General features: G+C 41.5%; 1 protein-coding gene across 1 annotated transcript; it reads right to left on the bottom strand.

The window, feature by feature from the left end:
- Positions 1-17,239: 17,239 nt before the first annotated feature.
- cfap161 (cilia and flagella associated protein 161) lies at positions 17,240-24,286 on the bottom strand. Its single transcript, XM_030790431.1, has 7 exons — positions 24,215-24,286; positions 24,004-24,093; positions 23,390-23,628; positions 21,919-22,000; positions 20,582-20,740; positions 19,971-20,044; positions 17,240-17,423 (listed from the first exon to the last, which is right to left on the bottom strand). Exons 1-7 carry the CDS (start codon positions 24,284-24,286, stop codon positions 17,240-17,242), a joined length of 900 nt encoding a protein of 299 aa, XP_030646291.1.
- Positions 24,287-27,692: the final 3,406 nt, after the last annotated feature.

The raw sequence follows: 27,692 nt of genomic DNA, 5'->3' as shown, positions 1-27,692 counted from the left end.
ACATCGAGGAAGTTAGACTGATAATGCTGAGAATGACTAGAGCTCCTTTTGGAGTATCCTCAAGCCCTTTCCTACTTGCAGCAATGATCAGACATCATCTCAAAAGGTATGAAACCATCTATCCAGAAATAGTCAGAATAATGAGACAATGTTTGTATGTGGATGATCTGATAACGGGAGCCACTGATGCAAAATCTGCTAAGTATTTAGTGTTGAGAGCGAGAGAAATTCTGTCTACTGCAGGGATGGTGCTCTGCAAATGGAAAACAAACTCTCGTGAATTACAGAAGGAATGGCTGCATACGGCATTCACAGAGAAAGCAGAAATCAAGAGTCAGTCCAGCCTGAAGGTGCATGGAATTGCATGGAGAACGGAGACAGATGACTTAATCTTTGAAGTGGACGAGCAGATTCAGTTTCTGGAAAAGAAGGTAAACAGTAAGCGGGGAGTGTTACAATCAGCTGCGAGATTATTTGATCCAATCGGGTTCTTGGCCCCATTTACAATCAGAATAAAATGCTTGTTTCAAGAGCTTTGGCAACGAGGAGTTGACTGGGACGAGGAACTACCGATAGATCTGTGTGAGAAATGGGAACAGTGGTGTACAGAAATTCCGTTTCTACAACAGCTGTCAATACCACGCCGCTATGAAGCGACTCTGCCAGAAGGTGAGACCAGTGTAGAGCGAAAAGAAGTTCATGTATTCTGTGATGCCAGTCAGAATGTCTATTGTGCAGCAGCATATATGAGAAAAGTGAAGTCCGATGGCAATTGTATCAGTAGTCTAATTACAGAGACCAGAGACCAGAGTTGCCCCTTTGAAAGCAACAACTTTGCCCAGATTAGAGCTGCTAGGAGCAGTGATTGGAGCTAGACTCGGACATTAGGTCTTAACACATTTGAAATTGGACAGAACTAAATTGAAGCTCTGGACAGGCTCCATGATAACGCTTCATTGGATTAAAAGTGATGCTAAACAATGGAAATCGTTTGTCTCCAATCACATTTTAGAAATTCAAGGTTTGACACTGCCTGAAAATTGGAGACATTGCAGAGTTCAAGAAATCCGGCCGACCTTGCAACGAGAGGGTTGTCACTGCAGACTCTGATTGCAGCAAAACTGTGGTGGAATGGGCCGCAGCGGATGAGCAGAATCGAAGCACATGAGATGGAGGAACCAACAGAGAGCGAGACAGAGATTGCTGAAGGTATTGTCCAAAATCAAATTGCTGCAAATAAAATAATTAAAAATTTGTTAACAGAACCTATTTTACATTTAAATAAATACAGCAAATTACACAGAGTTTTTAGGGTGACTGCATGGGTGAACAGGTTTATGCATAATGTTGTAACGATCAGTTATCAAACGGCGATCATTACCAAAAAACACACGGGTTAAAATTGATTCTCTTTTAAAATAAGACTGACGTTTCCTTTTTTGTTAATTGCGACAATTTCGATTTGTTAAATAAAATAAATAGGCAACGCAGAAGAGGCCGTTATTTAAATGCATTAGCTTGATCGAACTATTCAACACAAACATACACCCAACACCTCTTATTCACACCCACAAACCAAATGCCAGTCTTAAAGTTCCTTCGTCTCCGTGCTCGTCGCACAATCAATGTAGAAAGTCATTCAACAAAAGAAAAACAGTAATCCAACGCAATACGAAAAAAAGCAGTCCCCCAAAAAAATCAACGAACAGCAAAAAAAGATAATCCACCGTGTAACCAGCAAAAAAGGAAAAGAAAAAAAGAACAATCTCACCGCTCCAGCAGGACAGGGATCTGAAGAGATAACCCGCGCTCAGCCCTGAATTGCGGTGTTTGTAAGTTTATAAGGAAACGTCCACGCAGTTCCTTTTTCAGTTTAATTTATTTTAAGTGCTCTTTAAATGTTCAGGTCCCCCGCAGACTCCCTGACTTTCTTTTCGCTCCCTCTCCTGCCACACATGTGTCTCCTTTTAAAAGTATTTTGAAAGTTCCCGGGTTGGCGAGTCAGCTGACAGGTGGGTCAGCTGACCGGTTTGACGGCGAGCTGATTTCCCCAAACACAGCAAACGAAAACAAAACAACAGACTGGTAAAAAATTAAAACAACAATAATACATCTTGTGGATGGAATGTTACCTTATAGGGATTCCCTTTATTGGTGGTCAACTGTCATCCTGTTAACTTTGAATTTAAAAAAAGGAATCCTAAAACCCATATGTGGCGGTGCTACAATGTGCGAACAGCAGAAGAATTCAGAGGAGAATTAAGCGTTGATAAGACGAGAAATGCAGAAAGGTACTGGATTTTAAAGAATCAGAATGAAAGCTTCGCTGTAGAAATTGAGAAATTGTGTGCTGGAAAAGAACTTCACAGAGATTTGAAATTATTTAATCTCAATCCCTTTCTTGATGAATTTGGAATCTTGCGAGTTGGAGGTTGCTTACAAAAGAGTGCATTACCACATGAAGTGAAACGTCCATGGATACTTCCTACCAATCGTAGATTCTCAGAACTGCTTGTGAGAAGAGCACATCATGAGGTTCTGCATTCGGGAGATGCGCTAACTCAAGTACGAGAATCAAGTTGGATACTGAGAGGACGGCAACTGTCCAAGAAGGTGGTGTTGAAATGTTTGAGATGCCACAAGTTCAAAGTAAAGTCCAGTCAGCAGAGTGAAGCTCCACTACCTAGAGAGCGCATTACAGAAGCCCAACCATTTGAGGTAACGGGTGTTGATTTTGCTGGTCCATTAACTGTCAAACCTCATCACCAGAAGGTTTATATAATTTTGTTTACATGTGCTGTTACAAGAGCTGTACATCTGGAATTGGTTTCAGACCTGACAACAGAAGCTTTTCTTATGGTATTTAAACGAGTTATTGCTAGAAGAGGAATATGCAATACCGTCTATTCAGACAATGCTAAGACTTTTTAAAAGGGCTGCTGAAGATCTGCAACTGATGTGGCAAGTTATGGGAAGCAAGGAGTTGCAAGTTTTCTTTGCAGGAAAACAAATCACATGGAAGTACATGGTGAAGCGAGCAGCATGGTGGGGAGGATTTTGGGAGCGCCTGGTGAGATCGGTAAAAACCTGCATTCGAAAAATATTGGGTAGAGCTTATTTGACGTTTGAAGAATTGCAAACGGTTATTACAGAAGTTGACCTCTAACATACCTGTATCCAGACAGTGAAGATTTATCACCACTAACCCCCGCTCACTTTTTGGTAGGGAAAAGACTCACAATTTTACTCCCACAGCCAAGTCCAACGGTTATCAAAGGAACTAACGCGAGTCATTGACGAAACGCTGGAAATACTATCAATGAATTCTGGATTCCTTTTGGACACGCTGGAGGAACGAATATCTTTTGCAGTTAAGGTCAGGTCATACCGTGAAGAAAAGCATAAAATCTACCGTATTTAATGTTGGTGATATTGTGGGAGAGACACCCCGGTCAGGGCCAGATATGACTGATTCCCTTCTCCACACTAAGTGCCGTACTTATGCTGAGTTTAAAATGAATTCTAAGTTTCAAAAAGCAGTCATAGTCTTCAGGAGTCCGATGCAGTGTAAGTTTATTGCATTCAGTAGTGAGCAAAATACAACAAACTGAGTCTAATACATAAAATCATTTACTTATATCTAAAATTTTATCAATGTGCTAAACCTATGTATCCAATAAACGCATAACATGGTTGTAAGGTAACACCCCTTACATCATCCGTTTTTTCATGGTCCAACCCATTCGCTTCCAGAATTTTCCCAGAATTCATTATTCCATATAGCACTATTTCTGCAGTGTCCTTTTTTGGTTAAATAAAAAAATAATATTCAATCGTGTCCTCATCTTACCTCGGATACTCAACCATGTCCCCAGTCTCACCTCAGATACTTCACCCTTAATGCAGGTATTAACTATCGAGTGATGGGCTAGTCCATGCAAGGCGGACACTGAAGCAACTACACCCTGGCCATTACTTATACTTCCCTGTCACTATAACCTAGATTTGACCCTTTTCATGTTGCCTTCATGTTTCGCTGACCTTGCATTTTCCCTTTTTGGTATACCGAGGCCCTCTTCCGTTGACTTCAACATTCAGAGGCCTTCTTCCATTTCTCCAACAATATCGTATGGATTCACAAAGATAAAGTACCAAGACACGTGGAAATTAGGAAGAGTTCAAGAATTGATTATTGGAAGAGATGGTAAAGTAAGATCTTGCCAATTAAAACTGACATCAAATAATGTTGTAAGAAGACCAATACAGTTATTGTACAATTTGGAACTTTAATTGATGAACATTGCTCTCCTACCAAGTTCATCAGGTGGGAGTATGTTGTGTGTGTGTCTGTGTGTGTGTGAAAATAGGTAACTGGCAATTGTGACGTTACGGGAGATTTAAATTCTCCACCTTTCAACTGCCCATAAAAGATGCCTGGATCTTTTGTGAATGGTTGGGCTAGGGTCGCTGAGGTGACGTCATACGCCAGCAGCGCCAGCATTTGAAAAGGGCTCGAATAGTGCGGATCCAATTATTCCCTCTTTGTTTTCTAAATTTGTCCCATAACTCACAATAAAACTTTGAAGAGTAAATTCGTTGTCCGCAACTGAAATTCCACTATAGGGCATGAAGCTCAGGCCCCAGGATAAACATGTTTTGTGAACGATAAAATCTTGAGGATTAAACCTTAATATAAAATTTAATACATAATTTCATAAAGTCACTTTTCATTGTAATAGGCTCATAGTAGGTTATGATGATGTTGGTGCCGATAGGCTGGCACCTATTACCCCTTTTCCACTGCCGCGGTGCCGGTGCCTAATCGAGCACCAGGGCCGCGCTTTTCCACTGACAAAATACTGGTGCCGGTGCCGAAAAGCTGGCACCGGCACGGCACCACAGAATTGCTGGTCCTAAAAGTTGGAACCGCTGACGTCAGAGGCTATGCAAATAAAAACCATGCGAGAACCAATCAGTTCAGCGTTTGACGTGTTTGCTATGTGACAATCTCTAGAGAGGCGGGAGTAACAAAAAAGTCTGACCAAGTAGCGGTAGGCTAAAGGCTATATGTAGCATGAAAATATGTATACGATTAAAAGATGTATGGGCAATAATTTGTGTCAACATCAACAGGGCTGTTGTTTACATGTTACATGAACGTAGTCTGACCCAGAATGGCAGAAAAAACACTCACTCTCTCGGCTCTGGCTGGTGCAAATAGACCACTGCAGACCAGCATTTGAACACTCTTACAGGCTTACTATTTTCATGAATTTCGCACCAGAGTGAAAAGTTTTTGGGCAAAATTCGTGAGGTGTTTCGCTGTGTGGAGGCCTAGCATAAAAGTAAAAAGCAAGTGAATGCATTCTGTCCGACATTATTTTTTCCCCATGGAATTTACCCAAACTTTCGCTACGTAGCGTTCGGTTCCCAAACCTGTGGAAATGCGGCCCGGTTCTCAAAAGGCACCAACGCAGCACTGGCTCCGCACCAGCACCGGCACGGGCACCAGCACCGTCCTAGTGGAAAAGCGCTATATATGTCCTTGAAAATGCTCCTTTTACTTTTAAAAGTTCATTAGACACAAATCAGAATAGATCCAAACCAGTTTAAAAGGCTGCATGACATCGTATTAACCACGGAGCATAATTCACCATTACACAATTGGCAACAAAAATAACATGTGATACAATACAGTGATGCATTCTTAAACCAGAGCAAATAATGGCTTTTTCTCTACACAAAAGTTGTTTAATAGTTTTCTGTATTTCAAGATTTGTTTATTTACTCATTTTTGAACAATACTTCGTCAAAGATCACAAATCTGTCCTCTATAATATGGCTATCTTGTTCATGTTGAAGCTTTGAATCTTTGTCAATAACATGACAAGATATGAAGACACAGTGTCTAATACAATGTCCATGAAATTGTGTCACTAAATCTTACCTTAACATGCTATTTCAGCTATTGTCATGAGGGAGATCCAGCAAAATGTTCAATAAACGCATCACAGACTTTTATCTGTGAGCTTTGCCCCAGAATTCTGAGAGACCAGAAACTTTACTGTGGCAAAGAAACTTTATCGTAGCCAGAAACTTTATTGTGGTCAGAAACTTTACTGTAGTCAGAGATGAAGCGTGTTAGTGTGACTCTCTGTGACAGGGCTCAGAGATGAAGTGTGTTAGTGTGACTCTCTGTGACAGGGCTCAGAGATGGAGTGTGTTAGTGTGACTCTCTGTGACAGTGTTCAGAGATGGAGTGTTTAGTGTGGCTCTCTGTGACAGGGATTATGGGTGTTTTTTTTTCTTTTTATAATAAATTTGCTTTGGCCTTAATGTGATCTGGGCGTGGTCTGTCCTCCTTTTTGTCACCTCTTGAACCGAGTCGTGACAAAATGGGGGCTCGTCAGTTCTTTTGTTGGTTGTTTTTGGTACAATGCTGAGGTTGTAGGGTGTTTTGTATATTTTGGCCTTTGGTTTGGTTGGGCAGGTCATGCATAGTTGGTTTTTTGTTTTCTCTTTTGTCGTTTCAAAATTTGTGGGGAATTTGTTTATGGTGCTTGAGGGGGGAGCTCTTTTGGACCTCCATTGTTTTGTGGCCTGTGCTTTGTGGAGTTGCGAGTTGCGGCAGGGCTGGAGGTAAGCCTGGTCCTTTGTTTTGTGACTGTTGGTTTATCATCTGGAGCTACCTACCCGTTAGGCTTAACCATGTTGTCCCTTATGGACTCCATTGGTGTTCATTTTTTTTTTTTGTTAGTGTGGTGGTGAACGTGGATGCGGAGCACTTCCGTGGTTGTGTGGAATCACCGTTTTTCGGTTGCTTCCTGTGCCAGCGGGCTTTTAGTGCGTAAGTACCCACCACAAGTAATCATATGAAGACTAGGGTTGAGGTCAGTTAGTTAGTTAGTTGGACACGCCACATAGTTAATTAGGGGTTGTGATGCTCCAGGTGAAAGTGCTTTGCAAAAGTGTTTCGTGTTGTTGCACTTTTTTGGATCAGTGTTGGTGTTTGTTATTTAGGCCATGGAATCTGCTGTGGACGAATTTTTTCAGTCCCCCTCGGAAGAGCTTTTGGAGGAATGTAAGAAACAACAGTTGTTGAAAATTGCTGAGCACTATAAAATTGATATTGGACCGCAGAGAAGAAAAGATGACGCAAAGGCTATTTTGTGTGCAAATTTGGTAGAGGCAGGTGTTTTAATTTCATCAAACCCACCTAGTCCTGGACCTTCAGTGCCTGTCGTTTCCCCTGGACTAAATTTTAATAAGCAAAAGGAGCTTCTAATGTTACAGCTGGAACAACAGCAGCGGGCATTCGAGTTAGAAAAATTGAAACATCAAAAAGAATTGGAATTGGAACATATGAAACTGCAAACAGAGAAAGCACGACTGGAATTGGAACGATATAAACTTACCTTAGGCCAAGAGGGGCGTTTTTCTGATCACTCAGTTGTTGACGAGGGTTCAGATTTGATTGGGTGAACTAGTACTGATGTAATTGGCTATTTGAAATTGGTGCCTAAATTTAATGAGCGGGATCCGGATCCTTTTTTTTCTTTGTTTGAGTGGATAGATGATTCCTGTATTTGGTCTGACGATGCTCGAATGCTTCTTTTGCAATGTGTTTTTACAGGTAAGGCTCAGGAGGCTTATTCGGCGTTAAGTCCTGGCGACGCCAAAGTCTATCAAAAGGTGAAGGCTGCTGTACTCAAAGCCTATGAGCTGGTTCCAGAAGCGTATCGGCAACGCTTTCGTAATTGGAAAAGGGGTGAAAAACAGACATACTTGGAGTTTGTAAGAGATTTAAACTTGCTATTCAATCGCTGGTGCTCTGCGTCTGACGTTAAAACGTTTGAAGAACTTAGCAAGTTGGTGGTACTGGAGCAGTTTAAGAATTCACTTCCTGGGTGTATTGCTATGTATATTAACCAGAACAAAGTAATAACCCCTAGTGAAGCCGCAGTCCTCACTGATGAGTGTCTTAACTCATAAAAATAAGTTTGTCAGTGCTGGGTACACTGAAGGTAACCATGTGGACAGTTATTCCGTGGTTGAAAGGAGATTTAAGTCCGGTGGTCCAGCAGCAACACACAAATCCGGCCGTGTTCCATCAGACAGAAGGGATTTTGGTAGAACTTGTAATTATTGCCATGGTAGTGGTCACTGGAAAAATGAATGTCCGGTCTTAAAAGCCAAGTTAAAATCTTCCAGAGGGGGCACTCGCGTTAAACCTGTGGTATTGGCTGCACCTGTCCTAGGCTTAATTCGTCCTGAGATTCAACCTGAACATTCCTGTCCGATTACTAGGGATCCGGATTACTCTGCATTTGTCTCGACAGGTTACGTCTCACTTCTCTGCAATGATAAACTGGTGCCAGTTACTATTTTGAGTGACACAGGTGCCTCAAACTCTTTTCTGCGGGAGTTGATCTTGCCTTTTTCGTCAGAGTCTGCTACAGGTGCTCAAGTTTTAATACAAGTTATAGGTTTAAATACTTTGTCTGTTCTGCTGCATACTATAAGACTCTTTTCGGATTTGGTACAGGGTGTAGTACAGGTTGGAGTGCGCCCCTCGTTGCCAGTTTCAGGTGTTGATATGATTCTGGGGAACGATCTTTCTGGGGGGCGTGTTTGGCCTGATGCTCCGCCGCCAAATGTTGTTGCCCAGGTGCCGTCTTCCCCGTTGTGGTTTGCACAAATTCTAAAACTGCTGCGTGTAAAACATAATAAAGCTTCCCCTTACCATGCGCCCTGGAACGATTTCATCAATCTTTTAAGTCGTTGTTACGAGCATATTGCACAGAGTTGAACCAAGACTGAGAGGAGGGTATGCCGTGGTTGTTGTTGTCTTGTAGAGAGGTTGTTCAGGAGAGCACAGGATTTCGTCCAAATGATTTGGGCATAAGGTGCGCGGTCCTCTAGCTGTATTGAGTGATGATTGGAAGTCTTCAGAACCCCCTAAAAATTTGTTTGACTATGTTAATGGTTTTCGTTATAGACTGTATGCAGCTAGAGAGTTGGCAAAACAGAAACTTAAGGTTTTTCAGCGAAAAATGAAACGACTGTATGACCGTTGCGCTGAACAGCGACAGTTTAATCCTGGTGATCAAGTCCTGGCCTTATTACCTGTTGTAGGTTCATCATTTCAAGCCCAATTTAGTGGTCCTCATACCATCACTCGTAAGATTTCTGATCAGAATTATTTGATTGCGACCCCCTCTCGTAAGAAGTCCACTATGCTTTGTCATGTTAATTTGTTGAAGCCTTATTATACACGTTCAGCTGAATTTGGGCCTGTTGAACAGAAGGACTCTGGAAAGGTCCGTGCAGTGTTGTCGGTTCATTCTACTGTTTTGGCTCATATCTCTCATTCAGGGGAATTTTATGGGGAGGAGGACGAGTTGTCGGTGCCTGACGATGCCGTATTATGGGGCCGACTGAGAAATTCTGAGTCGCTTGCAAATTTGCATGATTTGCTGGGCTATTTGGAGGAGTCCCATCGCAGTGAATTGGTTGCTCTTATTCAAAGTTATCCAACCTTGTTTTTAAATACACCTTCTCGGACACATCTTATCGAGCATGATGTGAGTGTCGGCGATGTTGAGCCAATAAAACAAAGTTTTAATAGAGTTAGCCTAGAGAAACAGAGATTATTAGAGGCTGAAGTCCAGTATATGATGGATAACGGGATAGCGGAACCATCTCATTCTAGTTGGGCATCTCCTTGCCTGCTGGTGAGGAAACCCAATTTCACTTTTAGACTTTGCACAGATTATCGTAGAGTTAATAGCGTAACCAAGACAGATTCTTATCCACTTCCTCGGATGGAGGATTGTGTTGATCAAAATGGTTCAGCTACATTTGTGAGCAAGTTTGATTTGCTGAAACGTTACTGGCAGGTTCCTTTGACTAAACGTGCTCAGGAGATTTAAAAAACGCACATGCTACATTTCAGCATTTAATGAATCACATAGTTTCAGGACTGGAGGGTTGTGCTGTTTATCTGGACGATGTTGTTATTTACAGTAATACTTGGGCTAAGCATGTTCAACGTATACGTGCATTGTTTGATCAGTTGTCTTGGGCTAATTTGACGGTGAACTTGGCCAAGTGCGAGTTTGCAAAGGCTACTGTGACCTGTTCGGGCAAAGTAGTGGGTAAAGGTGAGGTACGACCGGTGCACGCAAAAATTACATGGCTATACAGAAGTTTCCGCCTCCAGCAACCAAGAAAGAGCTGATGCGTTTTCTTGGGATGGTAGGTTATTATCGAAGTTTTTGCAAAAACCTTTCATCCGTTGTTGCCCCAATAACGAACCTTTTGAAATCACGGTCAAAATACATATGGTCTTCTGAGTGCCAGTGCGCCTTTGACAATGTGAAAGCACTTCTTTGTTCTGCGTCGGTATTGGCCGCTCCGCGGTTGGAGGAGCCGTTTTGTCTCCAGGTGGATTCTAGCCACATAGGGGCAGGTGCTGTGTTGTTGCAGACTGATGGCTTGGGCGTGGAGCGTCCTGTCAGTTATTTTTCAAGAAAATTAGATTTTTACCAGTTAAAGTACTCTGTCATTGAAAAAGAGGCACTGGCTCTTATTTGGGCGCTTCAGCATTTTGACGTTTATTTGGGTTTTGGTGTTACTCCCTTGATTGTTTATACCGATCATAATCCTTTAACACTAGAAGCGCTGCACCGGTTTGACCTACTTATACCTAGAAGCACCGAGTGCCGGTCATTTGACCGCTGTGACTACCTACTAGGAGCGCCGTGCTAGTTTTACCTACTTAAAGCGCGGCTAGGCGGTCAAATGACCGCCGAGTCATTAGACAAGGACACTGTTACTGACACAAAATGATCGCTAGATGGCGCTTCTTGCACGAAGCAAATAGTTTGCTTACAAGATCAACTCGCGTTCGGCCAATGTATCATTCATTTCGGTGTTAGCAGTCGATTATTATTTCATTAGAACGTTTGTTGTCCAGCCCTTCCATCATTCAACATAATGTTTTGATTATTTATTTGTGGCAACCGTGTTTTCAAAGGCATAAATTCCAGAGGAAGTCTTGATCAAATTCGACTGAGAAAACCATCTAAACAAGACTAGTTCAGGCAACTTTTTCATAGTATTTGTGTTTTAACATTTAATCTTCTACCTTGGAGAATTAGTTTATTATACGGGATGTCACACACGTTGCGAGTTAGACTGCGGTTGGTCTGTAAATGCGTAGCCCGACTGTATCAACATTCAGTTGTTGACTGACAATGATCACCTCGTTGCCCCAAGTGATTAATTTATTGTAAGGGCACGGTGCAGGTAGTGCAAAAATCAGAGACAATTGTGATTGTAAATTAACTGCTGTAGGGAGCAATTACAGATTTGAACATTCTAATTGTTGGGCGACATGTCGGGTGACGGAGTAAACTATAAACTGGACTCTATACTTACTCAATAGAACAACCTATCGGAATGACAAGACAGGCAGTAATTGGTTGAGAATTACAATGCGTGTAAATCAAAACTTGTGGAAGTTTAGAGTGTGAGACTGCTTTGGGTGGCGCTGGAGGAGTAGACTAAAGCGTTTCAGTTCCGAACTCGTCTGTCTCCGTGAAATTATCGCTTATACCACATAATAAGCCCAGCCGAGCATATCAAGCTTTACACTTGCATTTTAATAAATTAATTATCTACCACAACTAACAGATCATTCTATGCCATGATAGAAGCAAACACTATGACTTTTCAAGGCATTCAGTGGGCTATGAGAAGCCTAACACCTAGCCTGCCAAGTAACCTACGAGTAACACCTCCCAACCCCCTCCCAATAAAGTGCCATAGTCTGTTGTTAGTTTCCCGCACTAGAATGATTTGGCCAAAAGTACTTCATACCACGAGTAGCCTACCACCATCTATCATGAGTCTCAGCTAAATCTAATTCCACACATGTAATAGAAAATGTAGGCACCGCTTGGAAATGAATAAATATGCATGGATGTTGTTTTTACAAAATATGTATGTCGCAATGGATTTACGTAAACAAAGCTGTGTCAGGTGTGTAGGCTTTTAGAGTAAATAGCGTAGCATAATATGGCCGAATTTTTACCATTTATTGAAACTAAATTACAGCACGAAAAAAGCCCTTCTTTTTGGTAAATCGACAGCTGTGTAGTTTATTTACAGTAAATACTTAAGAAAGAATTAAATATACATTACGCACGATAGATACACGAGATAGTGTATACAGTGAAATGCGCTAAGTAAATAAACAGATAAAGTACTTTTCGAGCTATTTAGTATCCTGTGTGTCGGGATGCTGTAACCACTATTACACAGCCTGTCCAAATAGGGAATGTTGTACCTCGATGTTTTGTGTTCTCAATTCAAGTGGAGAGATATTCGACCGACAGCCTAGAACAATAGCCTAGGTGTGATCCCAACCCCCTCCCAACGACCGCGTCATGAATCACTTGGTCAACCAACTCAGAAGTTCCCTTCAACGTAGACCAAAAGATTGTTTGCTAGTTCCAACGAGGTGAAGAAATTTTCGGCCTACTTTCGGCCTACTGTCATCTTTCCCTAGACAGAGAATTGCGTTCAACATGTATTTTGTTTCAACGTCATCGGCCACCCAGAATTTAATAGCAAATTAGTTTAATGGCCATGTTCTGTGTGAAACGACACAGTAACAACTTGATAGAGAACAGTTGTTCATCTACAGTTATGTTCTCACTAGGTGTGTAAGAAGCAATACTTTATCGAAAATCTAATTTATCTGTCACAAGATGGGCAGCCCTTGCATTCTTGTCATCAAAGCGCAGATAGCGCATGATATCGTGGAATCTCTGTCGAGACATCCGTCTCTGAAAATGGGATTTCCCACGTTAGCAGACCAGTAGTCGTCCGGGTTTATGATTTTACCGCCCGTAATACCTCCCAAATAAAGGAGACCTGCAGTTTGAACTTATTTTCGATCATCATTTCGATCAGTTTCTGCTTCAGAGTATTTCTGAATCTTTCACCACATTTCCGTGTCAGTCAAACACACTAAACTGCCCACTGGACTTGTAATATTGTCCTTGGCATAACATGTGGGCCCTGGGGTTTCTCTCATGATATTGCACTCTCGCGCCAGCAGTTTGTTCAACCCATACTGTGCCGTCTCTTGCGTAGGGTGTTATTATATTGAATGAATTAGCATTCGCAAAATTCCTGCTCACTATCTAGGTCATATAATAATTAGTTACGCCCCTCTACGTGAAACAAAAATGCGTTTATTATACGTTTATCCGCTTTACAAATCATTTGCATTTCAATACTGTAAATTATTTTTGCAGCTCTAAAATAATGTAATGTCATGACATGAGAATAAAGCTTACTATAGTTTACACACGAACTATCAGTCATATGATGGCTAATTACCCATGGTTCAAGTACGCCCATGTAGGCCTACATGAAACAAAAATGCGCTTCATAGTTATTAAATTGTCGTCATTTTTGCACTTTATGTAATATTAATGTATGACTCTTATAACTCTCGATATATATATTAATATATATAAAACCCTGATATATATATATATATAAAAAGACAGAAAACAACTACGAGCGAACCCTTGCGCCATCTGCTGCGAGAAAAGGGAATCGCAGCCTTGAAAGGCAGGAAACAACATGGCCGAACGCGAGGCTGATAGCAGGTTCACAGAATTAGAAGCAAAATAGCTGTAAATTAGCTTGTACCGGGGTGATTTTGAAAATTTAAGGATACTGGGTGATAAAATGCGCAAATCTAGGAAAAGTCATGGAAGGACGGTCCTGAAATTTGACCGAGTGCAAAGATTTAATTTTTTTTTGGGTCACTGCGGTCAAATGACCGGCGCTCGGCGAAAATTTCTTCACCTCGTTGGAACTAGCAAACAATCTTTTGGTCTACGTTGAAGGGAACTTCTGAGTTGGTTGACCAAGTGATTCATGACGCGGTCGTTGGGAGGGGGTTGGGATCACACCTAGGCTATTGTTCTAGGCTGTCGGTCGAATATCTCTCCACTTGAATTGAGAACACAAAACATCGAGGTACAACATTCCCTATTTGGACAGGCTGTGTAATAGTGGTTACAGCATCCCGACACACAGGATACTAAATAGCTCGAAAAGTACTTTATCTGTTTATTTACTTAGCGCATTTCACTGTATACACTATCTCGTGTATCTATCGTGCGTAATGTATATTTAATTCTTTCTTAAGTATTTACTGTAAATAAACTACACAGCTGTCGATTTACCAAAAAGAAGGGCTTTTTTCGTGCTGTAATTTAGTTTCAATAAATGGTAAAAATTCGGCCATCTTATGCTACGCTATTTACTCTAAAAGCCTACACACCTGACACAGCTTTGTTTACGTAAATCCATTGCGACATACATATTTTGTAAAAACAACATCCATGCATATTTATTCATTTCCAAGCGGTGCCTACATTTTCTATTACATGTGTGGAATTAGATTTAGCTGAGACTCATGATAGATGGTGGTAGGCTACTCGTGGTATGAAGTACTTTTGGCCAAATCATTCTAGTGCGGGAAACTAACAGCAGACTATGGCACTTTATTGGGAGGGGGTTGGGAGGTGTTACTCGTAGGTTACTTGGCAGGCTAGGTGTTAGGCTTCTCATAGCCCACTGAGTGCCTTGAAAAGTCGTAGTGTTTGCTTCTATCATGGCATGGAATGATCTGTTAGTTGTGGTAGATAATTAATTTATTAAAATGCAAGTGTAAAGCTTGATATGCTCGGCTGGGCTTATAATGTGGTATAAGCGATAATTTCACGGAGACAGACGAGTTCGGAACTGAAACGTTTTAGTCTATTCCTCCAGCGCCACCCAAAGCAGTCTCACACTCTAAACTTCCACAAGTTTTGATTTACACGCATTGTAATTCTCAACCAATTATTGCCTGTCTTGTCATTCCGATAGGTTGTTCTATTGAGTAAGTATAGAGTCCAGTTTATAGTTTACTCCGTCACCCGACATGTCGCCCGACAATTAGAATGTTCAAATCTGTAATTGCTCCCTGTAACAGTTAATTTACAATCACAATTGTCTCTGATTTTTGCACTACCTGCACCGTGCCCTTACAATAAATTAATCACTTGGGGCAACGAGGTGATCATTGTCAGTCAACAACTGAATGTTGATACAGTCGGGCTACGCATTTACAGACCAACCGCAGTCTAACTCGCAACGTGTGTGACATCCCGTATAATAAACTAATTCTCCAAGGTAGAAGATTAAATGTTAAAACACAAATACTATGAAAAAGTTGCCTGAACTAGTCTTGTTTAGATGGTTTTCTCAGTCGAATTTGATCAAGACTTCCTCTGGAATTTATGCCTTTGAAAACACGGTTGCCACAAATAAATAATCAAAACATTATGTTGAATGATGGAAGGGCTGGACAACAAACGTTCTAATGAAATAATAATCGACTGCTAACACCGAAATGAATGATACATTGGCCGAACGCGAGTTGATCTTGTAAGCAAACTATTTGCTTCGTGCAAGAAGCGCCATCTAGCGATCATTATGTGTCAGTAACAGTGTCCTTGTCTAATGACTAGGCGGTCATTTGACCGCCTGGCCGCGCTTTAAGTAGGTAAAACTAGCACGGCGCTCCTAGTAGGTAGTCACAGCGGTCAAATGACCGGCACTCGGCGCTTCTAGTGTTAACTTTTCTTCGCTCATTACAGAATCCAAACCAACGACTGATGCGTTGGGCTTTATTTCTTCAGCCTTACTGTTTAGATATCCGTCATATTAAGGGCGCCGATAATATCATTGCGGATGCTCTGCCTCACGTGTCTTTATCATAGCGACCGTGTATTGCCCTTCTCTGACCTGTTTTGGTTTTTTCTTATCTCCTGTTGGATGTTCAATCTTCCAGTCTCTTAATTTGCTTCCTGAGGTACGGAGGTTTCTGAGTTGGGAGGTTAGCACGTCCAGTGGAGAAAGTGCAGGTACAAGGTACAGGTGGTTCATGGCTGGGTGGTTTGCGCCGGAGTAAAATTGTTGCGGGGGGGTTCTGGAGTTATATCTGTTATTTTATTTGATTGAATGACCTTAGATTAAGGTAAATTAAAATGAAATGTGCCCGATGCTGTTATCTTGTGTCACAAAGGGGAAATCTTGGTAACTATAATGTTCATGTTTCAGGGTAAAGCAAGGTAAGTTAGTTGGTTTTTTTAATTCTATGGTGTTGAATTTAGGTTGAAAACATTTTGGGTTGACTGTTTAAAATTTGAGTGGTTGTTCTGTTAAGGTTCCTGGTGGAATCCTTTTTTTTTTTTTTTAGGAGGAGGGTGTGACGGCCTCCGCTCTGTATTTGTGTTGGGTTTGCAGATTGGGTGTCAGAGTGGGAGGGCTGTCCTGGTTGATGCTGGGCACCAGGGAGTTCTGATCCCAAAGTGTATAAAAGCCTAAAGGGAACTGACGCCCCCCCAACCCTTTTCTGTTTCTCTCTTCCTCAGGCCACCAGCATTTGTTTCCTGAGGATTTTGGTTGCTGCATTACAACACCCCCACACTTCTCTACCACACATCCATACCCTGCCTACACTACTGATACTGCTGACTACCAGTCTAATTGTTAAATTATGGGTTTTTTGTCTTTTATAATGAATTTGCTTTGGCCTTAATGTGATCTGGGCGTGGTCTGCCCTCCTTTTTGTCACCTCTTTTGAGCCGAGTCGTGACAAGTGTGTTAGTGTGACTCTCTGTGACAGGGCTCAGAGATGGAGTGTGTTAGTGTGGCTCTCTGTGACAGGGTTCAGAGATGGAGTGTGTTAGTGTGGCTCTCTGTGACAGGGCTCAGAGATGGAGTGTGTTAGTGTGGCTCTCTGTTCCCTAGTTAGCTCTGCAGAACATGACTGAAGAGACTTGGTTGGCAGGAACTTTTCATTATTCAGGAGTGTTTTTGAGTAAGATGAGTCAGGTCAGTTCCAGGCAGTGTGAGACCACTCAGGTCTCTGTTAAAATAACAATCATTGTGTTAATATGCTGATATTTTGCTATTAAAGTGATTCTAATGTTTTTTAGACACTGACAGTATAGTTATGGTCACTATGGACATTTATTTAGATTTCAGTCATAATGCAGTTTGTAATTGTGTGAAATCATGAGTGTTCAGTGACTAAGAAAAAGGTGCTTCTCTCTCTCTCTCTCTCTCTCTGTTAATGCAACACAATCACATTTGCCTGTCAATCTTCTTGACTGTCTTGTTTCCCGTCTGATGTGAGTGTCTCCTGTTGTCGGGTGAAAAGGCTCTGTTCCTGGTTGCTGGGGTCAGAGGTCACAAACAGCCAGTGGTTAACATCCTGCTCGGCCTTGTGGGAGTCCAGGAATGTGTGCGCAGTGATTTCATAGTCTCTACCAAATACGGACCTAAACATTACAAAAAACACAGAATTATAATTCATATGAATCAATGCATGTCTCGAAATAGAAAAGAGAAATATGCATGACTTACTCAAACCAACCACGTTCACAACTTGCTCAAATACACAGAGATACAGACACACAGTGCACAAAGACGGAGATTTCTGACTTCTGACACAGGAAGACAAAACCAGGAGTGAATATCATGTGAGGGGGCCAAAGCCCCAAAACACAACCATAAAACACAACCCAACCATAAAACACAACCCAACCATAACACACAACCGTTGTTAGAAAGACCGAAAGCTGTGGCAGTTCGTCATGCGCGCATGCGCTTAGGACTGTGTCATGTGCGTGTTTTGTAAATAGCTGAGTGTCCACTCATTACAAGTTTAGCGGCTGGTTCACCTGTTCTATCCAGCTTCGCGTATTTGCCGTTCGACTCCCTCCCTACCCCCCCTCGAGTGCAAATTGTGTGTCGTTGACGATTTGTAAATTGTTCCATTTACTAGACAAATATTCCATATGATTAAATAACCTCGTTGATGTTAGCCGCTAGTTTGTCTGTGTTTAGCCATATGGAGATGCCATTTCGAGTATACTTTGTCTAATGATGTATGTTGCAGTGTTAAATCAGTTTGGTTATTGTCTACCTCCTTTATTCTGTGTGACGTTAACAAGAGAATCCGATTAGAAATACACAGTTGTTTGTTCCGAGTATTACAACGATAGCGCAGCTTATTTGCCACAAACAGACGCGATTGACCTGCAATCGGCAGTACGGTCATATCATGACGACAAATTGTACTGTTACGTAGTGTTTTTCTGCAGTATATTGTCCGGTTATATTTGTATGTAACAAACATTCATGTTATTATTATAAGTCCATGTATAATTTATTTCCTTTCCTTTTCTTTAGACCACAATATTGCATGTACAGCGTTCTCGACAGTTAAACCCCGTGCATTACTGTGCTGCCTGAATCCTCGAATTAAACCCGTTGACTGGCATTCTGACTCCAGAGGTGTTCTTACCGACACACCAGGGCGACACCACAATACCCGAGCACTCCCATACAGTCCTTTATCCAGTACTAGTTTCAACAACCGTAAAACAAATCACAACCACAAAAAACACCATAAAACACAACACAACCATAAAACACAACCCAACCATGAAACACAACTATAAAACAAATCACAACCACAAAAAAACACCACCATAAAACACCGTAAAAAAAAAAAAAGACCTTGATCCCAATAAAGAAGTTAATGCTCCAGTCCAAGCCTGACATCCATGCACAGCTCTGTACATTACAGGAAACATAAACACCTGTACATTACAGGAAACACAGGAGACTAAAGCGATTCTGCAGAGAGGGCTGTTGTACACACAGGCCGGAGACACTAATGCTATCTAACAGGTTGTTGACTGGGGTTCAGCCTTGATTGCATCTTATTACCCACCAATAATATTCATTGATTTAGTGGGTACTGTCTTCCTCATACACTTCCATGTTTTCCCCTGGTGAAAGTCCCATGTCCTGGGAACAGCTGTGGAATGGAGTCTGCACTGACCCTGTCTCACCCACTTCCCTGTTCTCAGTCTCTCTCCCTGTCTCACCCACTTCCCTCTTCTCAGTCTCTCTCCCTGTCTCACCCACTTCCCTCTTCTCAGTCTCTCTCCCTGTCTCACCCTCTTCCCTGTTTTCAGTCTCTCACCCTGTCTCACCCACTTCCCTGTTCCCAGTCTCTCACCCTGTCTCACCCTTTTCCCTGCTTTCAGTCTTTAACCCTGTCTCACCCACTTCCCTGTTCTCAGTCTCTCACCCTGTCTCACCCACTTCCCTGTTCTCAGTCTCTGACCCTGTCTCACTCATTTCCCTGTTCTCAGTCTCTCTCCCTGTCTCACCCACTTCCCTGTTCTCAGTCTCTCTCCCTGTCTCACCCACTTCCCTGTTCTCAGTCTCTCTCCCTGTCTTACCCTCTTCCCTGTTCTCAGTCTCTCTCCCTGTCTCACCCACTTCCCTGTTCTCAGTCTCTGACCCTGTCTCACCTACTTCTCTGCTCTCAGTCTCTGACTCTGTCTCACCCACTTCCCTGTTCTCAGTCACTGACCCTGTCTCACCTACTTCTCTGCTCTCAGTCTCCTCATCAGTTCTCACACAGCACCACAGTCTTTGTGTTTTAATACAATGTGTGTAAGGTTTCAGAGCTTATGGTATTATGTTCCACAAAATAAATTCAATAAGTAAAGCACTTTGAACATTCCACTTATGTCTCACCTTTAACTGCTGTAAATTATGGCTTATCTTTAGAAAGTTGTTGAACTGTTTGCTCTTACTGGAGCGATGAAACTTGATACTACTTCCCTTTAAATACTACCCTTTCAATACTACTCATCTCTGTTTTACCACCAGCATCATCATCATCATCATCAGCATCATCAAAAAAAATGGCAGAGGCAAAGAGAAAGAGAGAGCATATGGTTGTTGCAGTAGTGTGTGTGTAAGTGTGTATGTGTGTGTGTGTGTGCGTGCAGTTTAATTCTTACCAGATTGTGTGATTGTGCAGAGCAGCTAGACACTGGTTGGTCTTACAGTGAGAGATCAACACTTTACTATTTACCTGGAGAAAGATCACAAACACGTAGACTTACACACACAGTCAGAGAAAGTGTGTGCTCGTGTGTATGTGTGTGCATGTGACTGTGTGTGTGTGTGTGTGACTGTGTGTGTGTGTGTGTGTGTGTGTGTGTGTGTGTGTGTGTGTGTGTGTGTGACTGTGTGCGTGTGTGTGTGTGTGTGACTCTGTGTGTTTGTGTGTGTGACTCTGTGTGTGTGTGTGCGTGTGCGTGTGTGTGTGTGACTGTGTGCGTGTGTGTGTGACTCTGTGTGTTTGTGTGTGTGACTCTGTGTGTGTGCGTGTGTGTGTGTGCGTGTGTGACTCTGTGCGTGTGTGTGTGTGTGTGTGTGTGACTCTGTGTGTTTGTGTGTGTGACTCTGTGTGTGTGTGACTGTGTGTGTGACTGTGTGTGTGTAGTGTGTGTGTGTGTGACTGTGTGTGTGTGTGTGTGTGTGTGTGTAGTGTGTGTGTAGTGTGTAGTGTGTGTGTAGTGTGTATGTGTGTGTAGTGTGTGTGTGTAGTGTGTGTGTGTGTGTGTACCTGCACAGGGAATCCCTGCTGTTCTAATCGTTCATGAGGATCACGGCAAACGGCTCTCCACCAGCACAGGAAGTCCAGCTGTTTCACCAAGCTCACTTCCTGTAGGCGGGACTTCAGTGCGCATTTCTGGAAGGTGGTGATGTCAGAGGCCAGGAACAGCTGTGGGTATCAAAGGATGACATGGTCAAGCCAGGCCACACCTACACAACATTTTAGCACAAATCTACCTCTCTGCTTCTTAGTTTAGTGTGGTTTAGTTTGGTTTGGTTTGGTTTAGTGTAGTTTTGTTTAGATTGGGTTTAGTTTAGTTTAGTTTAGTTTAGTTTAGTTTAGTTTAGTTTGGTTTAGTTTGGTATGGTTTGGTTTGGTTTAGTTTGGTTAGTTTAGATAAGTTTGTTTGGTTTAGTCTGGTTTGGTTTAGTCTGGTTTGGTTTAGTTTGGTTTGGTTTAGTGTAGTTTAGATAAGTTTGGTTTAGTTTAGTGTGGTTTAGTTTAGTTTGGCTTGGTGTGGTTTGGTTTGGTTTAGTGTAGTTTAGATAAGTTTGTTTGGTTTAGTCTGGTTTGGTTTAGTTTGGTTTTGTGTAGTTCAGATAAGTTTGGTTTAGTTTAGTGTGGTTTAGTTAAGTTGGCTTGGTTTGGTTTAGTTTGGTTTAGTGGAGTTTAGTATGGTTCAGTTTGGTTTAGTGGAGTTTAGTATGGTTTAGTTTAGTGTATTTTAGATACATTTAGTATGGTTTAGTTTGGTTTGGTTTCGTTTGGTTGGTTTGGTTTAGTTAAACCACGACAATGAGCTCTGACTACACTGCACTCTATATCTTCCTCTGTCACAGAAACAAACACAGATGTTGAGAAACACACTGTGTGAGCCAGACATGCATGTGCCCTCACACACTCCTCCTACCCAGTGGCGCACACACACACACACACACACACACACATGTAAACACACACTCATTCACACACACACACACACACACACACACGTGAACACACACACACGCGACACACACACACATGTAAACACACACCCATGTAAACTCACACTCATTCACACACACACACACACATACACACAACACACACACACGTAAACACACACTCATTCACACACACACACACACACGGGAACACACACACACACGCGACACACACACACATGCTACTGCAACAGCTATATGCTCTCTCTGCCTCTTTCCCTCTATGACTATCAGACTATTTTTAACTGCCATAACATTTCGGAATCTTACTTCATGAATAATGTGCAAACAATTTTACTCTCCTGTGTAACTAGTCAGATTTGTGTGTGTATGTATGTGTGTGTGTGTGTGTGTGTTTACCTGCCCAGTAAAATCTGCAGTGGTCCTCAAGGCAAAGCATTGCTCATATTTCACCATCTCTCCCTCTGGACTTCCATCCACACTACAGTGAGAGACAGCACACACAGTGGGTGAGTACAATTACAATTACAATTTACAGTTTGGCATTTAGCAGACGCTTTTAACCAAAGTGACTTACAATAAGTGCATCAATCAGATCACATTACCCCATAAGCAAAGATCACAATAAGGCTGTAGATTAATTACCCTCAGTTTCACGCTCCTGCACTACATATGTTAGTCCTTGTGTGTATGTGTGTGTGTATGTATATATATATATATATATATATATATATATAGATAGATAGATAGATAGATAGATATTAGGGATGTGCAGAGAGCAAAGTATTTGTATCTGTATTTGTTGAGGAAGCAAAATTATTTGTATTTGTATTTGTATTGGAATAAAAGTGGAAAGAGGCGTAACAGTCCTGTTTTTGTTTTTATTACACTTCTAATTTAAGGATATTTAAGGATATTAAAGTGTTAATATAAGTGTTCTTTAATAACCTGTTATAATAATTATGAACACTTATATGTCATATTGGTTTATGGTTTTCATAAACCCAGCAATAAACATGTATAACCATAAACATTGAAAAGAAAATCATTTTAAAACTAACATTTACTTCCTACTCCACAGTCAGCCCAATAAACATAACTCTAAACTAATAAATGCCTATGTGAACATTGTGAACCCGCCACCATCCGCCCTGATTGGAGGACGTAACCATGTGACACACAGGCTGACTGAGCAGTGAGCACAGCGTGTAGGTGAACTAGCTGGTAACTACACTGCCAGAGCTAACGTAGGCTAATCTCTCACATGGAGCATCCTTTGAAGTTATAGATTTCACAAATAACAAAATACTTAATCTTTTGGCACATCAGCGCCACATTATCTTAAATATCAGGGCTATGAGAGGATTATGCAAGAAACTGTATCTATTACGAAGAAAGAACCGCGCGGACTTGGAGGAAATTGCCACGAGAATAAAGTTGTAATTTTACAAGAAAAAAGTCATAATTCTACGAGAATAAAGTTGTAATTTTTAGGTTAGGTGTTATTTCAGCGGGGAAATATCAGAAGAGCAGCCTGCCGCCTGCCTTAAAATGAGGAATGTGGTGGATCTAGTGAAGCTGTACTTCAGTATAGGTATCACAAATAACTGACCACTTCATCTTTTGGCACATCAGCACCACATTGCGGCAGGCTACTCTTCTGATCATCTGCTCTGATGAAATTACCGCCTTATTCTCGTAAGTAATTTTAAAAATATTTGTACAATATAATTTTTCGTAAAAACCCACTATTTGTGCTTTGTCGAATACCGTGTTTGTCTTCAGCTCCACCCCTAATATGTATATATATAATGTGTGTGTGTGTGCGTGTGCATGTGTGTGCATGTGAGCACCTTTAGCATGTGTTTACCTGCTGATAATGAATGCATTTCTAGCACATGGATCCAGACTTCTCGCCCCGCCCACCTGGCAGGGCCCTTGTAGACAGGGGGCGGAGTCTGGGTCAGGGTGCTGATGAATACTGTTAATGTCTGCAATGATGCTCAGGGCACAGGCGTCTCGGGTGTGAGGGTCCACCCCCTTAGGGTTCACCAACATCACTACGTCCCCAAAATGTAGAAAACCATCTCTTGCCACGGACAAATTCACCTTAACAACACACACACACGCACACACAATCCATTGGTGATCACTGCTAATTTTGCCGAGACATACACACAGACGAGGTTAAAAATAGACTACACATGCTGTATGTATGAACGCAACCACACAGTGACACACACATACCTTGACTATAACCAACGACATATTTTTGGTATTGTTTTAACAATAACCAATACACAGCGATCTTAACCACACATAATCCTGTGACTGATAATCCACATTAACGTATTCTGACTGACCAATGTGACAGTCTCAGCCTTTTCCCCGTTTTTCCTAAGATTAACTTGTTTTATAAAGCGTCTATATATCGTTTCCTCTTCAATTTAGTTTAATTTGTTTGTTCTTTTTTTTCCTGTTTACCGATTTCAGTAGTCCTTGTTTGAGACAGCCGTTTCGTTGAACCGTAAGCTCGCCTCTCTCTCTCCGGTGCAGGAAGTCTTTTAGGGTGTCCTAATGAGACACAAACACATAAATACACACGCGGTCCACTTAGTTTCTCGAACATTTGGTAACATACAGGGCATTCATATTTTTGCATTTTCTGATCTGCTTTTACGGTTTCGTTCGTCACCTCTTCCAAAATAACATCTTCGTTCCAGTTCCCAACACGCACGCTGGGTCGGTAAGTCCGTACATTAGCCATATCTAGTGTTTGTAAGCAACGGTAATTTGAAATAAACACTTCATTTGGAAAAGTTTGTCATTTGCTAATGCTCATGAAAAGTTAGTTACTTCTGTTGTGAAAGTCTTGCCACAGAAGAAAGAACCTCTGTCTGTTTCGGTATCTCCATGGTAACAGTGTTTACAACAAGTCGGTTATTCCAGCAGAGGGCGCCCAGGCCTTTGCGTGCATTACAGTTTTTAACAACGGTTAGACATAGGCTTGTCTCTGGGAGGGACGCACCATGTGTACTGTGTGTGTGTGTGTGTGTTGCCAAATCACCACCGAGTGTTCTTCTTGCCCTTTCCCTGCCCATCTCCCGTCATTCAAACTCTTCCTCAAGCTACCTCTTCCTTCTCCATCCATACATCCATATTTCCACAGCATAGGAACTTGTTTCCACAGCATTACGAACGGGTTTTGACTGTGGCTCAGCGTTTGAAGTGTTGGCAGTGTTTTCAGCTTGAAGACGAAATGACTTGAGGCTTGCAGACTGAATGCTTTTACATTAAAACACGAGATTATGTTTACATGCTCATGAAGAAGCGCGCTAAATTCTGAATACAGATTTGTGGGGGAAAAAGGTGAATGATGAATTGTAAATATAGACTTGATGACTGAGTCATTCTGTGGGTAATGTATTGGTTTTTTTTTTTTATCTTTTTATTCACAGAACCAGTTCCATTGTGCACGTAACTGTGAAGAACTGTGTTACAGTATTGAAATTCTTGTGTTCATAGTAATGCATTTACAGAAAAGGTGTGTGCATGGGGGCAGGGGGCGGGGGGTGGGGTGGATAAGTGCCTCTTAGTCAATATCTGATGGATCATAAATAGTTGAAACATGTTTATGGACAAAGTGCTCTGAAACATTAAAATTCTAACAGGAAGACAAACACACTGTAGTGTCTCTCTTGTGTATAATGGCTCTACATTGGTTGTAAGGGTTGGATAATTACACAAACTCAGTCAGTGATTTTCAGTCACATTTGGAGAGTGCTCCCCAACCTCTGCTCTGATTCTCCTGCATCTGCCTGCTGCCGTTCACACCATGAGTCATCAGATCTGTGTGTGGTCCAAAGGGAGAGGCACAGGCCTAATCTGTTCAACACATCCCCCATACAGCTCACTTTTATTTAACCCTACTCCTATATCCTATACCCTATTTCACTCAACACTGGAAACTGAGCAGTAAAAAGGACGCTTGAGAGATTGGTGTCTTTTGTGACACTTTTGTAAAACACGAGTGGATAGAAATATGTTAAATCACTTTTTGAGGGATTGATTGTCTAATGCACAGAGAGCTGGTCCATAAATGTGAATTTTGCTCTTCTAAGGAATCTTGGGTTAGGATAAGGGTTAGGGTTAGTGCCACAACCTGTTTCTCTGGGCTAGTGAATAAATGTGTTAGCATATATGTTAACATGGTACAGTCATGAATGTGAGTAAATATGTGAACATGGTACAGTTATGAATGTGAGTAAATATGTGAACATGGTACAGTTATGAATGTGAGTAAATATGTGAACATGGTACAGTTATGAATGTGAGTAAATATGTTAACATGGTACAGTTATGAATGTGAGTAAATGTGTGAACATGGTACAGTTATGAATGTGAGTGAATGTGTGAACATGGTACAGTTATGAATGTTAGTAAATATGTTAACATGGTACAGTTATGAATGTGAGTAAATATGTGAACATGGTACAGTTATGAATGTGAGTAAATATGTTAACATGGTACAGTTATGAATGTGAGTAAATGTGTGAACATGGTACAGTTATGAATGTGAGTAAATATGTTAACATGGTACAGTTATGAATGTGAGTAAATGTGTGAACATGGTACAGTTATGAATGTGAGTAAATATGTGAACATGGTACAGTTATGAATGTGAGTAAATATGTTAACATGGTACAGTTATGAATGTGAGTGAATGTGTGAACATGGTACAGTTATGAATGTGAGTAAATATGTTAACATGGTACAGTTATGAATGTGAATAAATGTGTGAACATGGTACAGTTATGAATATGAGTGAATGTGTGCACATGGTACAGTTATGAATGTGAATAAATGTGTGGGAATCTGATGGCACAGCTGTAGTGAGGCCGTCAGAAGAGTCCAGGCCTCCTGTGTGACTGTATCATACTTGAGTTAAAGATACAAAGATTAAGAAATGTTCTGGTTAAAGTGGAATTAGTGGTCAGAGAAGTAAGAATGAGAATAAATTTCACATGAGTTCACTGGCCTCAGCTGAACTGGAGTGTTTTCATGAGTAAATCAGGAGTTGTATCCATGGTGTGTGTTGCTGTACGTGTTTGAGTTGACCTGTTTTTTTCTGTGTTGTTTGTGTGTTGCTGTGCGTGTTTTCTTGTGTCTGTATCTGGTCAAATACTGAGCTTAATGGTGGCTCCATATGGCTCAGACAGCTCCTTAATGACTACATATTTGGTTAGTTTCTGCCTTTGCTGGAAGTCACTTTGGGTAAAAGTATCTGTTAAATTACTAATTGTAAATGTAATGTAAATAAAACTGTTCTGTGGTGAAATAAGGAAACACGTCATTAACTAAGAGCATGGTACAGCAGATTTTTGAACACCGTGTTCATGTTGGCAGGGCTGCTTAATCGTATTCACAAAAACACTTAGAGTTGTGTTTCCACAATGGCACTTAGTTGCCTCTCCCATGGAAAAGAGAGTAATAACCTCATTTTGTATAAGTTGTATAGCAGTTAAGGCAAACATACCTGTAGAAACATACCTTTAGAAACATACCTGTAGAAACATACCTGTAGAATAGTCTTATTTAAAATCAAAACCACAACCTGCTTAAATGATTCCTCTCCCATGGTAAGTGTGACTTTTTCTTTCATAGCTAACTTCCCCTGCTAAAGCTGGCTATTCCAAGGTCAAAATTAGTTCTGCTTACAGGCCATGCACAGTTTTCTCCATTTTATCCACTTTTTTAAACCCCCCTCCATCACCCCCTCCATCATTCCTTGACAGCTGATGGTTTTGCTAACCCTAACCCTGCTCTTTGAAGAGAGGGTAGTAGCTGTTGGCAGTCAAAGCTGCCCCCCCCCCCCAAACTCCATGTGTATGTGTGTGTGTGTACGTGTGCTGTGTATGTGTGTGTGTGATGTTATACTTCATTCCGGGTTTTAGCACCTCCTACCAGTCATGTCTTAGTGCAGTGAGGAAGGCTGCCTTAAGTGAGGTCACTTTAAGAGACCGCTTCTTTCTCATTGGTGTAACTCATGCACGTGACTTGTGACATCACACTTTGTTCTGCCATTTTGTCTCCAGCATTTAGTGTAGAGGTCATTTTACGGACTGCCAAATAATCTTTCTTTCTGTTCGTGTAAAGCCTTGGAGAAGCTTCGT

The sequence above is a fragment of the Chanos chanos genome, chromosome 13, assembly GCF_902362185.1.
Source record: "Chanos chanos chromosome 13, fChaCha1.1, whole genome shotgun sequence".
NCBI lineage: Eukaryota > Metazoa > Chordata > Actinopteri > Gonorynchiformes > Chanidae > Chanos > Chanos chanos.
The sequence above is the reverse complement of the archived record's forward strand: the minus strand, read 5'-3'. Positions and strand labels throughout refer to the sequence as shown.